At 42.0% G+C, this 15,443-nt stretch overlaps 1 protein-coding gene across 1 annotated transcript; it reads left to right on the forward strand.

Annotated features, from left to right (window-relative positions):
* Nucleotides 1-1,096: 1,096 nt before the first annotated feature.
* Nucleotides 1,097-14,791, forward strand: trpv4 (transient receptor potential cation channel, subfamily V, member 4). Its single transcript, XM_041936804.1, has 17 exons — nucleotides 1,097-1,147; nucleotides 2,331-2,412; nucleotides 3,368-3,816; nucleotides 4,451-4,626; nucleotides 5,479-5,631; nucleotides 7,267-7,407; nucleotides 8,848-9,146; nucleotides 9,257-9,436; nucleotides 9,628-9,786; nucleotides 10,482-10,574; nucleotides 10,708-10,781; nucleotides 11,141-11,306; nucleotides 11,394-11,460; nucleotides 12,215-12,519; nucleotides 12,945-13,072; nucleotides 13,154-13,275; nucleotides 13,389-14,791. The coding sequence occupies exons 2-17, from the start codon at nucleotides 2,404-2,406 to the stop codon at nucleotides 13,487-13,489; spliced, it is 2,622 nt and encodes an 873-aa protein (XP_041792738.1). The 5' UTR covers nucleotides 1,097-1,147; nucleotides 2,331-2,403; the 3' UTR covers nucleotides 13,490-14,791.
* The last annotated feature ends 652 nt before the right edge of the window (nucleotides 14,792-15,443 follow it).

The raw sequence follows: 15,443 nt of genomic DNA on the forward strand, positions 1-15,443 counted from the left end.
TGGTGGTCTTTGGCTCATCAATACTGTTTTGAGTGCGTGTTCTAAAATGCTTGCCTGGTGTCTCTTGTGGCTGAAACCATATGTTGCAGTGTGTGTAGCGTGTATAACAAATCTTGTATTTTCAACTTGTGTAAAACAGAATTTGCAATAAAAATACATGCAAATATTCATACATTTGTGTGATTTTTCTTTTTTTTTCTTCAGTTTCTTTCTTGAAGACATTTCGATAATTTCCCACCACTCTTTCACCCTCAGCAGTGGTGGAAAGTAAACATGTGCTTTATATGCAGTACATACTCCAGTTCTATTAAGTACAATTTTGAGGTATTTGTACTTTAGTATATTCATTTGTTGCCACGTTATATTTCTGTCCCATTCAACTACTACTACTATATTTACTGGGAAAAATTGTACTTTTTACTTCGCTACAATTATTTTAAATCTTAGATACACTGATCATCCATTTCAATTTAAATTATGATACATTGTTATGAATTAAGCTGCCTAATATTAGAAAAAATAGCTAAAATGATCTTCACTTGCTGTTTACATGATGCTGGTATTTCTGTGTTTTCATCATTTTCCTGCATTGAGTACTTTAAATTATGTACATACATTTTCCTGATTATTTCCTGAATACTTACACACAAGTAACATTTTCAATGTGCAACATTTGCTTTTAACAGAGTAATTTTGCAGTGTGGTAATAGTACTTTTACATAAGTAAAGGATCTGAATACTTCTTCCATCAGTCATCACTGTAGCCATTACCTGGTGGTCATCATTGGTACTGCATCTCCCACTTCCGCGTCAGCTGCGTTCACGGTTGGCTCCAGTTTTACTGACGAGTCAGTGAGCAGCAAAAAAAAAAAAAAAAAAAAAAAAAAAAAAAAAAAGTCAGTGAGCAGCCGTTCTGTCCACCCTAACTTACGTAAAAGCATCCGTTGTTCTGCTGGACTTTACCGGCGGCGGACACATGAGTCAGGCGTGTGCTGTAGTTTTAGTTAAAGCATTCAGTGTCATCCGGCAGAGGTCAGAAGCGCAGGAGAGAGAAAAAATAACTTTGGGAACTATTAAACTTTAAAAAAAGCTGCGGAATAATTTGTTTTTTAAGAAACACAAAATAAAATCACCAGATTAGAACAAGGTGAGTAACAAGTCTTTACTGTTTGTCCTTTTCTCTTCATTAGACGCCCTCCAAGGCAAATTGCTACATCTAACCAATTAGTGAGAGGAAAACTATTCAGCCTACTTCAGGATTAGAGACATTGTTTGAGAGAAAGTTAACTTTGAATGATTCCTCACTTTCCACATGTTGAATGTCATTCTGCATTATGAATCACTTTCATGCTCTTTTCTTTAAATGTATATTTTTCTGCTTATTATTTAGGTTTCTTTTTATTCATAATTCATTCCATGCACCTTTAGCTATGTGGGATGATTTTTAGATCTATTGTATGACTTCTTAAGCCTTAAAATCTACTATCATTTAAAACATTAAGTGATTTTTTTCTCCCAGAAGCCAGAGTGTCCATCCTCTGTCGCTCTGGATAATGTCACTTCAGCGGTGACAGAACAGGAAGTCCCACGCCACATTAAAGTCGCTCACATTTAGAAACTTTCACAAGAGGATCTCCACTTCCTGACCCAATAAGTGGATGATATGTGAGCTATGGGTCTACTTGATGTTTTATGATCCCTTTCTATCTGTCTGACGGGTTTAATATGCAGTTGGTCCTCTCTGCCTTCACACACCTCCACCAAACGACTTAATCCCTCGCCTTTAGTCTGTTCTAATAGTTTATCAAGGGCAGCCTCTCTTTGTTTCTCTGTCTTTTTACTGTCAAATGCCCACTGAAGTGTAAAGGCATGATAATCCCGGGTGTCAGACAGGCTTGTGAGTCATGCCTCTCCCTCAGTGGGACCCCAGCTCTGGTGTTTGTGTTGCTCCTTTGCAGCACCGTCTGGTTTAGATCAAATGGGCAATGGAAGCTGTGGAGGGACATGGGAGGATGCCATGTTGTGGTAAAGTTTGTGTTTGTGTGTGCACAGAAGCTAATGATTATGCACCAGTTGTAGTGTGTGAATGTGTGTAGTGATTTATTTGCTGAACAGGCAGGTGGTGTGATTCTGCCTGTTAGAAGAAACACATCCTTCTGACCAATCAGAGGCCAGACTCACAGCCGTGTTATTTATGTTGGCATCGGTCTTTTTTTTCCACACATCCCAAACGACAGAGCTCTTTTCACGTCACTCCGGACCTACAGATTTCTGTGCTTCTGTGCCAGTCGTTCATATGATGGTTACTCTTTTTTTTTTTGTTTCTACAGGACGCCCACATGCTTCAGCATCATTTCCAGTTTACCCTGAAGAGGAATTTGGCACATCATTGTGATAAAAGGGATGAATGAGGTACAGAGGGGTTAAATGTCAAATGCCTACCTTATGCTTCAGACTTTAAGTGGGAATTTCAAGGGTCCCTTTAATAATTGTAGTCTGATTGTAGAGTACAGAAACCTATGCTGCCATTGCTATTTCTGGGTTTCCTGCATTGGTGGTGGTGGGCCTCACCTGAAACAAAGACCACCCCTTAATTCTAACAGCCTGAAAATGAAAACATTTTTATGAAATAAAACACTAATTTACAGGTTAAAGAGCAGAAGCACTATTTCAAGCAGCAGAAGCCAAAGATTTAATGAGTGTGGCTGTTTTTAAGGCTGCTGTGGAACTAAACTGATGAGATGTGAGGCATCCTGATCTTGGTTGTTTGACAACTCAGCTGAACTATTTTTTCTTGGGCTCAAATCATACCATCAACATGACATAACATGAACTCCGATTACATAAACAGTAACTGTGTTTTTCATATGTTCCTGAGGGTCCTTCCCCTGCAATTTGGCTGCAACTCATGTCTCTTATTTGTACATCCTCCTTCCTGTGAGCTGGAAATTTTCATTATGAAATATATACAAAATAAAATGATTTCACCCTATTTTAGATATCTGAATGAATCTGAACAGATTAAAGGTCTCCTGTGGAGTTTTGACCTCTAGCTGTGATATGTTCTTGTGTTTCTATGAGTGGGTCCTTATTTTTGTTAATCTGTGCATTAAATAGTCCTAGCAATGGTGTGACACTATTTCACTGAGCAACATGTATGTAAACAATGCTGAATTTAAAATATTAAAAAATGTTTTTTGCAGATGTTTTATGAGGAAGAAAATACATGTGTTACTGATACACTGAATGTAAACACTTGAAAACTCACCAGGGCACAAGATTTCTTTTTCCATTTGTACGAGCATGTCCTGGCTACCTGAAGGTCACGCAGCTCACTCAGAACATGTTGTCATGGTGTTCATTCCAGGGCCGCTCTGCTCTCCTCAGAAGGTGCCACCTCGCCTTGTCCAAGGCTGACACCCTCAGCTCTGTCCCCGCCACAGATGGCGTCACCGCGGACTCGAGCGATGGCGGGGCCGCTCAGCCCGAGAGCGACGCAGCGTTCCCCCTGTGCGAGCTCTCGGACCTGTTCGAGAGCGAGGATGCTTCCCCGTCCACTCAGGACACGAGTCAGGGTTCAGCCCTGGAGCTGGTTCAGCCTGGCCAGCCCGCGGACAGCAGGCAGAACCTGCGGATGAAGTTCCAGGGTGCTTTCAAGAAGGGCATTTCCAACCCTATGGATCTATTGGAATCTACCATATATGAGTCAAATGTGGTTCCAGGCCCCAAGAAAGCACCCATGGACTCGCTCTTTGACTATGGCACCTACAGGAGCACTAGCAACCAGAAGCGACGCAGAAAGAAGCTCCCAAGAGGGTGAGAAAGGGCAGCAGTAAACCACAATTCATGTGTGCTTCCAGGATTTAATAATTGTGTGTTCCTTTACACTTCTTAGTTTAAGGGTTTACTTTTACTGTCTTAACAGTGGTGAACCCAGACTGGATTTTTTTTTCCCAGGCACAAAAGGGCCAGTTTGGAAAAATGTCATAAAAACGAAAAACCTCCTACAACTGCCACTCTGTAGACAGAGGTGTGCCACATGAGGAAGTACGCACACACACACACACACACACACACATAGTGTAGGCCAAGCACTCCCTCATTCAGCTCATTCACTGATCTAACAGAGAACATGTTGTTGGTCCCTCCGCAGCAGCAGTTGAGGTAATATTTAGGCTGCTGCCTGTTCCTGGCTGTTCTGTCTCCACCCCCCCCCCCCCACCCCTCCACACACACACAAACACACACACACACAGAGGTCTAATTTACTGGAGCACTCGAGGGTGTAGACATTTGCTTAAAAGAAGGTTTGTGCACCAAACACCCATTCAATTCTTTATTTTCTGTCAATGAAATGTAGAAAGAATCCATGAATTCAAAGGGAATTCCAGATCATTTAGCCTCTTACAGTGAATGTTTGACACCACGTCATGTTTTTGTGTCTCCTCAGTAAAACTGAGGCCTCCTGTGATGACAGTCAAAGCTTGGACCCTCCGAAAGTTCTGAAAATATTCAACCGCTCTATCCTCTTCGACTGTGTGTCACGTGCAGACACCGAGGCCCTCGAGGGTCTGTTAGAGTACCTGCAGAGTCATGAAAAGAGGTTAACTGATGAGGACTTCAGAGGTGAGAATACAACGTGTTGTCACTCGAATCAGATATCTGACTGCAGGGAACAAAAGGGTTTGTGTTTTTGTGATGCAGGCGACATGGATTAATTCTCCCTTGAATCTCGACTGTCTTTGCTCTAAAGCGGAAACTTAGCGCTATCCAGTGACGTTTTACCTTGACCTTTTCTATTCCCCTGCTGCTGTTTGCTGCGTTGGGGTCAGAGGATGTAGGAGGGAAAAGGTGGGGTGTCAGGGCTTTTGTCCTGATAGAGGCAGGCCCAAGAAAAGCTTCCTGTGTGTGTCTGAGAAGTTTTTCCAGGCTTGTAACAGGGAGCAGAGAGAAATCACAGCAAGCTGTCGACTCCTTCAGAGTTAAACAGGACTTTCTTCTTTAAACTGAGAGACTAAAAATAGTGAAGAGCTTGCTCGACCCCTGTCTTTTGATCTTATGAACCCTGAATACTTAATTATTTGCATGCGACAATTCCCAGAAACTCTGTCTTTTGTTATTTACTCGTTCCCAGTAGAACATTTAGAGGAACACACCAGGAAGTCACATTTCATTGGACATGTCAGTAGAAGCCCAACCAGGGGTTCGTCTACCTCAAGTAACATTAATGAATAAACTGTTAAATTAGTTCACTAAAAGTAAAAACTGTTGAAACAAATAGCTCAGTGTAAATGCATAAAACAGCTAAATGTAACATATAAACAGCTCTAATAGCTAAATGCTAAAGGTAATGGATAAATGGTTGGAGTTAGCTTCAGTAGGCTAGAACAAATGCTAACTTGACCAAAGCGACCTGAGCACTGACAACTCAGTTATATGAAAATGTTTTATGTTTATATGTTTTTATTTTTGTACCAGAGCCGTCCACAGGTAAGACGTGTCTGCCAAAAGCCCTGCTGAACCTGTACGGTGGGCAGAACGACACCATCCCGCTGCTGGTGGACATCGCAGAGAAGACCGGAAACCTCAGAGAGTTCATCAATACGCCCTTCAGGGATGTCTACTACAGAGGTGTGTGTCAGGAGAGTGGGGACTAAGGGAGAACTAAGGGGTTGAACCCACATGCAGACACACAAGGGGGGCGCTTGACTCAAATTAAATAAATGTATTAATCACAAGGATAACTCAAGACAACCAATACTCAGGGGACTAGTGACACATAAGGGAAAAAGGATTCACACAACACGACACAACACTGGGAATAACAACACATGATCACAAGACACAACGGAGACAAGGACAAGACTATGAATAACTATCAAAGTATAAAAATAAAGAATGGAAAACGCTCCAAAGGGAGGAAGGAACAAAACGGCTAAGAAAGGCCTAAAGAACCTAATTAACAAAACAGCAGAAACAAAAATCACTCCTGAAGAACTGGAGGAAAATATCACTACTAAGAAATACAAACAAAACCAAGGAACAATCTAACCAAGAACTGAAATTCGGCTAACTAGCGAAAAAAAAACCAAAACAAATCTAGACTATACAAATATAATACAAGGAAAACTCACAAGAAACACGACACGGACATGAACACAGACAAGCCAAGGGGTAACACGGACATGGACCGAGACACGGACATGAATTAAGAAAACACAACAAATAACACTCACTTAGTGGCTGTGGCTAGGACTGTGGCTAAGGCTAGGACTATGACAAGGGAACATGGACAACAAGGAGTCACAGACCACAAGGTAGCGCAGACAACAACCCGACAAAGACTGGGGGGACACGGACTTAAATACACAGGGCAGGAACACTAATGACACACAGGTGAAACACATCAAAAAAACACAAGGGCGGGAAAACACAGGAAGTAAAGTAAACCAAAACACATAACATGAACCTTCAAAATAAAACAGGATGTGTGAAAACCCAGACAAAGACAACACACAATGGGAAACTTAACAAAACCCTTTTAAATGTTTTATACAAGACTGGGATCCCTTCGTCTTCCGCTGAGCTGAAGCTTGCAGAGACGGTGTTTTGTTATTGTAGCTCTCCTGGCTGGTGGGAGAGGCGCAGTCAAGGGGAACAGGAGTGTATTTACAGCACGTATGTATACAGTGACTGTCTACAGCTCTGTAAATGAGAGGGTACAGACCTCGACCATATCCTGCGTTGTTGTGACAGTGAAAGAAACCTTTTCTCCTCACTGTTTTCTCCATGATTGTCTGATCTGCCTGTTTACGTATTCACACTTTTCACAAGTCTGGTAGTCAGTCTGAAAAAGATCATTAAACATTTTATACGTGACAACATAAAAATGTTTCACTCCTCGTTTTAATGGGTTTTGACCCCGTAGAAATAACCTGCACATAAATGTACCACTCATGGCTTTTAGTTTTTTTTTTTTATGACCTCCACCCTCAAGCTCATAACTGGGCGTCAGTTTCTCCAAAGAAGACAAATCCTGCAGACAAGTAGCAGGAGTCGACACTGTTTCTCTTTTGTAATTGTGCCTTTTTGTTTACAGAATGCCTGTCAACACAGTTAACCCTGTGCACCTCATTTCAGTAATTACCTCTTGGGAAAGACTTTCTTTTAGCTGATTTTTTTTTTTTTAATTGAACACAGCACACAGATCAGCAGCTAACACTGACAATAGTTCAAATGTGTTGTTGTGCTTCTCTGTGTTGTCAGGCCAGACGGCGCTCCACATTGCTATAGAGCGCCGCTGTAAGCAGTATGTGGAGCTGCTGGTGGAGCAGGGAGCTGATGTTCACGCTCAGGCCAGGGGGCGCTTCTTCCAGCCCAGAGACGAGGGGGGCTACTTCTACTTCGGTAATGACCTTTGTCAGCACATAAATCTAGTGTGGAAACAAAAGAGTTCATTGTGTTCCTGTACTTCTACTTCTAGCAAACCTTATAGTCTGTCCTTAAGTGATAAAACACTGTCGGCAGAGGGCTACACGAAGAGTTCTGGAAAACTGCTCCTGTGTTTTCTGCCTAATACGGTGGAAATGATGAAGTGTGTCTGTGGTTTCTATGACTTCAGTGGTCACTCTTTCAGTTTCCACACCGAGTCTCACTTTCTATCAAGTGGTTGTTCTGTCTTTAACATCAAGGTTTTGTGATGTGCGCCGCAGCAACTGCCAGGATACAGTAAAACAGTTAACATGTGGTAAAAGGTCCTGGCAAGAAACCTCTGTTTCCATCAAGAAGTCCTGTGACATTAGACCCCACCCTTTCTCTTTTTAACCTGGCAGGATGCTGCTGCGGTCCAGAGATGAAGTCCACCTTGTACCCCAGTGTTTTTTGAAGTATCGTACGAGAAACCGTTTCCTGTGGTGCTCCAAAAACACATGAAAGGACAAGCATTATGTCATATGTTGAGGAGGGGAATCCAGTGAAAGGTGTCAGTGTTCTGCAGGAAAGAAAAGTAAACATCCTCTGCTGAGCCTCACCGACCTCTAAATAAATGAGTCTGTGAACTAAACTCAGCACACTGCCCTCTGCTGGTAACTGTTAACACCCAACCTCCTACAGCACAGTATGGTCATGGTACCCAGAAAAAGAAATGTTTGCATTTACAAACATGTGTCCTTTAAACCGTCTAATGATAACTATAGCAGATATAATTGATTTTAATGTTACTCTCCAACAGCACAGAAAGAAAGGTAGAAAATGCCTGTTCTGGACCCTGTTTTATTTTTTACCCTACCCAATTTTAAGAACTGTTTATTTGATTACATTCATGCGTTATACTCCTCACTCATCACAGAGGAGATGATTTCTATTTGCACTTAGCACGGCTGTCATTCCCAAATCCCAGCGTGTCCGGGCACAGTGTGAGTAATTTGCTGCGGAGCTTTGCAGTGAGGTGAACAGGAACCTGGCAGGGCTGATGGCTAATGGGATTTAGACTCACGCTAACACTCTGCATGCACCCGTGCAAATCCATGAAGAGGAGCGTTTCTATGTGAGGTGACAAAGTAATCTGTCACCCATGGCAACGGCTCATTTTCAGCAGCTGCTTTTGGCACTCTGGCCCCTCTGCGCCCCTCCCTCAAACAACTGCTAATTGTGCTGTTTTCATAGCGGGGATTTAAGTCAAATCTTTGATCCATGTTTAGTACGCTTTGCAAAAACATACAGACACCAGCTACAGTTCTTAATTAACCCTCCTGTTGATTTGCTTATTTTTAATCTAAATACAGTTCCTTTAATCCCCTGTGAATTCAGTATGAAGTGAGTGCTCTCTCTCTCTCTCTCTCTGCCCAGGTGAGCTTCCTCTCTCACTGGCTGCTTGCACTAACCAGCCTGACATAGTTCACTACCTGACTGAGAATCCACACAAGAAGGCCGACCTGCGGCGTCAGGATTCACGTGGAAACACGGTGCTGCACGCCCTGGTGCGCATCGCAGACAACACCAAGGACAACACGCGGTTCCTCACAAAGATGTACGACCTGCTGCTAATCAAGAGTGCCAAGCTCTACCCAGACTGCAACCTGGAGACAGTGCTCAACAACGACGGCATGTCACCTCTCATGATGGCTGCCCAGCTGGGCAAGATAGGGGTAATGATACATCCCCGTCAGGCAGCATGATAAGTTTTCATCATCACATTTCTACATGTCGTAATAATATTAAGTCCAAGTCGAAGGTCAGCTTCTCCATACTCCTCCAGGTGTTTCAGCACATTATCCGACGTGAGATCAAAGATGAGGAAGTGCGTCATCTGTCACGGAAGTTTAAGGACTGGGCCTATGGGCCGGTGTACTCCTCCCTTTATGATCTGTCCTCGCTGGATACATGTGGAGAGGAACCGTCTGTGCTGGAAATCCTCGTCTATAACAGTCGCAATGAGGTGACTAAGAAAGTTTTTGTTTGTCATCCCCACTTTAAAAAAATGCAGCTGAGATAAAATATTGTTGATGAGAAAGATAAGAGCAACAAATCACCAGGCGTAGCATAAAAAATGTGTGTGTGTGCATCAGATTCTGAGTGTGTAGGCAAAGATTTCTTTATTTTATTTCATGTTTCTGGTCCTGATGTCAGAACCGCCACGAGATGCTGGCAGTGGAGCCCATCAACGAGCTGCTGAGGGCCAAATGGCAGAAGTTTGCTGCCGTCACCTTTTACATCAGCGTGGTTTCCTACCTCATCACCATGATCATCTTCACCTTAGTGGCATATTACCACCCAACACAGGAAACGGTGGGTGAGAAGCTGCTGGAAATGTCGACGTTTTCACAGCGTGGCCACATTGCATGGGAACCGATTAATGATGAGAAACTGTTGAATGTGCCCATGCAGCACTTTTCAGGACACCACACGAGCATAGTAGTATCATAGCAGGTAACTTTCTGCTTATTTAGTACATCTGTTATAGTTTTTTTTTTTTCATGAAGGCCACATGTGCTTTACATTAGAGGCTTTAATAGTGTGTGATGTGAAATGCATCATTTACCAGAGCTGAAAATTCCAAATTTGTACCAATCTTACAGTAAGTGACTATTTACTGCACTGTATTAACTGAATATTTAAACATTTTGGGAACTGTGCTTATCTGCTTTCTTACCAAGAAGTAGATGAGGAGATTGATGCCACTCTCATACTTGTATATAAATATGAAGCCTTTAAGCAGGGGGAAGCAGCTATCTAGGCTTCCTCCAAAGTTTAAGAAATCCATCTACTAGCACCTCCTTTAATTTTTGTAATTAACACATTACAGTTTATACATTTAATCTGCACGCATGTTGAACTAATCCTGTAATTCAGTTGGGTTTGTCAACTGCTGCTTCTCAATGTGTTTTTTTTGTGTATACATTATGTTTAGTTGCCCACACGTTCAGATTGAGGTGAATCTAAATTAAATGAATAATATCCATAACCATCTTCTTTCCTTCCAGCCTCCGTACCCTTACACAACATCCTCCGACTACCTGCGCATGGTGGGAGAGATTGTCACCTTGGCATCAGGAATCTTCTTCTTCCTCACCAATGTGAGTCAGTGATGCCTCTTTATGGTTGGATTATTGGCTGCCCGCTGCTGTCTCCCAGCCTCTTGCCTCAAACTCAAACCTGTAACAACAGCGTTTGTTGTCATTATGGAAATGTCTCTCCTGCACTTTGCAGATTAAGGACCTCTTCTTGAAGAAGTGCCCTGGGGTGAAGTCTTTATTTATTGATGGGTCCTTTCAACTGCTGTAGTAAGTCTCCGTCCTCTGTCCTTCATCACCTCTGCTGCAGCTCATGCTGACTTTAACCCGAGGCAATTTTTTGCATCCTCTTAATTGAGTTATCTAATTATTTTCCTCAACCTCCTCCCTGGCATCTTTTTGTAGTTTACATCTTTAATTAAGCCCATGATACAAACAAAGAGCTGAGAATGTCGAGCACCTCTCTGAACCGTGTTGATTTAAATCATTAGCAACATGGCTGTGGTGTTCTGTTAGAAATGCTAAATGCCAGCAGTCATGTCTTCATGCGTTCATGTGTATCACTGCAGTATCACAGACTTCAGCTTCAGAACTTGTCCCTTGACAACCTTTTTCTCTGTCCTCTCTAGCTTCATCTACTCTGTGCTGATTGTAGTCACCGCTGCTCTCTACCTGTCTGGCATTAAGGCTTATGTGTCTGTGATGGTGTTTGCACTTGTCCTGGGCTGGATGAACACTCTTTACTTCACCAGAGGCCTGAAGCTCACTGGTACCTATAGCATCATGATACAGAAGGTTAGATAATGGAGCCAATGAACAGAATTAACCTGGAACATCAGCATCCATGTGTCTGTAAATACTCTTTTTATTGTTGGTTCTCAGATTCTTTTCAAAGACCTTTTCAGATTTCTGCTGGTGTACGTGCTGTTCATGATTGGATATGCGTCAGGTAGGCCAATGTTCACTCACCTCTACAGGTGTACTGCATTACTCGAAGGGACGGTTTGACATTTTGGGACATACGCTCAATTGCATTTTGTCAGGAAGAAGATTAGGAGTTATCAATAACACTCTTATTTCTGTCCAAAAATGTAGATATGAAGCTATGGCCAGGAGATGGTTAGCGTAGCTTAGCAATAGGCAAGCAGTGTGTTTAGCCCATTTCCAGTCGTTTTGCTATGCTAAGCTAACTGTACCCTGGGTCCTTGCCATTTTTACACAGTTCCAAGCTGTGTCCACCATTTTTGTAGCTTCCTCTTGCCCAGAAAACTTCCCAACCACAGCAAAATAAAAAGGAAGTCAGGAAACACAGGCAGAGGGCGGGGTCTCTGCAGATAGATGCACCACAACACACTTAACGTGGGTTATATGGTTGAGAGGGATTACTTTTGTTTGAGTCTACACTTAGATCCTGCAAATATACCTGTACACATTATTTCTGTTTGATCCATACAAAAACCGTAGTGTAAATTTGCCAAGTTGCAGTGTTACAGGGTTTTGTGTGCTTCACTATTCTCTCTGCGTCCAGTCTGTATGCTAAGCTAACCGTCTCTAGCTGTAGTGTAATATTTATCGCACAGACATGAGAGTGGTATCAATCTCATTTAACTTTTTGCAAGAAAGTGAATATTTCCCAAAATGTTGAACTGCTCCTTAAGTGTTCACAGACACATAACCCAACCTCCTCTGCTTCCACCCCACAGCCCTGGTGTCCCTGCTGACAGTGTGTCCTCCACCCGGCACAGAGTGTGACGGGGGCTGTCCCACCTACCCCAAGTGCAGGGACCCCGACACCTTCAGTACTTTCCTACTGGACCTCTTTAAGCTCACCATTGGGATGGGAGAACTGGACATGATCCACAGTGCACAGTATCCTGCGGTCTTCCTCATCCTGTTGGTTACCTACATCATCCTCACCTTTGTGCTGCTGCTGAACATGTTGATCGCTTTGATGGGGGAGACGGTGGGACAGGTGTCGAAGGAGAGCAAGAAGATCTGGAAGCTTCAGGTGAGCTGTAAGAAGTCTTTGTGGTGGGCGGTAGCAATGAAATATCATCTAATGTCTCGAAAGGCCGGTTCTCCCAAATTATTAAAAAAACATATTGTCTCATGGTATCCAGCCAAAGTTGCATCCATCTCAACATATGAGATAAATTCTGTTTGTAGTACAGTTTTGAAAAATTAAGTATTCTTGCAGCCGTGCTAGCAGCTCTTAGGGTTACTTTGAGCTACATGCTAACATCAGCATGCTAATCTTACCATACATTACCTTTACAATGTCAGCGATTTCAGTTAGCATGCTAATGTTTAACAACTAGCACTAAACACAAAGTGTAGTCAGTCATAAATCAAATTTTGGGAGGTGAGTAAAGAAATACGTTTTTGTTTTTTTAGTGAATTAAATAATTAAAAGCGCTTACATAATGTATACAGTGGGCAACGACCATCTTGGACATCGAGCGCTCTTTCCCAGTGTGCCTTCGCAAGTCTTTTCGAGCCGGGGAGATGGTGACTGTGGGGAAGAACCGGGATGGCACACCTGACCGACGCTGGTGCTTCAGGTATTTTGCACGAGTCATAATCACAGTGCCAATGCCTCTTCAAAGAAAACTGTCAAACCCAGTGGTGTCTTGGTATATCAGGGTGGACGAGGTGAACTGGTGCCACTGGAATCAGAACCTGGCGATAATCAATGAGGATCCGGGCAAGAATGAGACCTGCCAAGCCAACGGGTTGCAGCAGAGCGTCAGAGCCTTGAGGAGAGGTGAGATTCTTGCTGTGCTCTCATGAATAAATTCATAGACAAATAAGTATATATTCACTCCAATTTATTCATACAGATAAAAGAAAGTCTTTCTTCTTTTCATCCCCCTCCAGACCGCTGGTCCACAGTGGTCCCGCGGGTGGTGGAGTTAAGTAAGGGTCCGCGGCCCCGTGATCTGGTGATAGAGATGGAGCCGCTGACGCCCAGACACTGACGCCTGCAGATGACTGGTGCTGTCCTTCTTGTAAGGAGACAGCAGAGAGCCATCAGTATCAGCGAGATCACTCTGCAGGGGACGATTTGGCCAATAAGTGTACTAATCTGCACAGATCTCAAAGTGCCTTTTGTGAAGAGGAAGTCTAGTAAATATTACAGAAAGACAGGAGGTGTAATAGGACGCAGAGGACTGAGGGCAGAGACACTGGATGTACGATCTCTTAAACAATCACTGATCTTAAAAACACTCAGATCATTAACCCTGAGATCAAAATGAACGGCACAGTGAGCTAACTTATTCTGAAAACGTACTGTAACTCTGCTTTTCAGACATCAGCGGCGGATCACTCAGGGATTTGAGTCAAGATATTTCAGCATTTCCAGTCTCATTAAAGTGTTACAGAAAACAGAATCATGGGTTATCTAATAGCAAGCAGAAGCATAATTACTGTATTATTGCATTAGCAGTGTAAACAAAAGCTTGGAGAGAAATGCCATCTAAAGATATAATCACAATGGGAGACATTTCTTCAAGAAAACATTGCCATAAATATTCATAGACTTATAGAATACAATCAACTTTTATTTGTTTGGTTTATCTTTAAGAGGTCCATATATAATGTATCATAAAGATTATATTGTATATGTTAATTTGAATGTTTATTCTCCAGGCTAGGCGAGTATAGAAACAGGATATATCTATTTTATAAAGTGTATTTTCTCGTCATTTTCTACATTGTATTAGTCAAATAGTTTCATAACTATGGAAGCGTCAGACTTGGACTGCCAGCTCAGGCAGCACAGCTTTCATTTGAACTAAAACAATGCACTATGACAATTTCTGATGTGTGCATTATTATATGAACACAAAGACATTGTTCTGAACAAGATGGGCATGATGAGCAGGTTATAGTTGTCAAGCAAATATGCAAATGCAAGACAATAGCCTCCCGTGTTATGGTTTGTCTTTGAATTTCCAGAGTTATTGTTCCTTTGCAGCTGGGGTATTTGCATAATCAACTCTCAGGCCTTGCCATTATGTGCTTCCCCCTATTTGCTGCAGTGTTTTCATTGCAATTGGCTCCTTGCCCTATATAGCATCTTGTTTATGCGCAACTACTGTATGTATGCATGTATTTGTGTTATTGTACTGCATGACAGGGTTTGATTAAGGGCAGATAGACCTTACAATTCATTTTCGCTAATTCATTGCTGTTGAAGATCCTAGGTCATTGTTCTCTTTGTTTGCATTACCTTTATAAAGAGACATGTCTATGCATTTTTTATATTGTTTGTACATTGCTGCACAGAACAATAAACACTGAATTTATTTTATAAACCATTATCTGTCTTGCAATTCCTGCATAGATATGAGATCCCCCTTTCTTTTCCAGAAGATTTTTCCAATCAGTAGGCTACTTGAATGATTGAATTATTTTATCCTGGGCTACTAATCAGCATCAGCCAGAGATTCTTTAATTTTTATTAATTTAATTTCATTATTTAATCAGAAAAAATCTGGAAGCTCAGTGAATAGACACCAGTGTCCCACTTTGTGAGGGAAGGTAAAATAATAAATCATCATGGGAAGTGCTGAAAACATTACTCACAAAAAAAAGAAAGAAAAGACGAGAAAGAGAAAATGAAGAATGTCTTCATACGGAAAATAAGATTTTTTAAATCTGGTTTTGTGTTCTGTTTCCATTTGTGCTTTAGCAGAAAGATGTAAGTATACCTTTAAATGTCTATATGTATGGTCATACAATATCACTATTATCACAATGCTGTTCTGTAGTTGTTTGCATGAAAACCCACATCTTATATTACCGTACTGGAGGTTAATCATCTTTCCCAGATGGGTTTTTTCAACATTGCAGGTGTAAAAGAAAATTCTCATTGTATTTTGAACAAAACACACATTAATTACACTCAACATTCAACCTAGTTTACCC

Source organism: Chelmon rostratus, chromosome 5 (genome assembly GCF_017976325.1).
Source record: "Chelmon rostratus isolate fCheRos1 chromosome 5, fCheRos1.pri, whole genome shotgun sequence".
NCBI classification, from domain to species: domain Eukaryota; kingdom Metazoa; phylum Chordata; class Actinopteri; order Chaetodontiformes; family Chaetodontidae; genus Chelmon; species Chelmon rostratus.

Excerpts from the sequence above, each read along its gene's own strand:
- trpv4 (XM_041936804.1), top strand. Across the intron at positions 7,408-8,847 it reads GGGGGGCTACTTCTACTTCG|GTGAGCTTCCTCTCTCACTG; the intron begins GTAATGACCTTT and ends CTCTCTGCCCAG. Across the intron at positions 10,782-11,140 it reads GGGTCCTTTCAACTGCTGTA|CTTCATCTACTCTGTGCTGA; the intron begins GTAAGTCTCCGT and ends TGTCCTCTCTAG.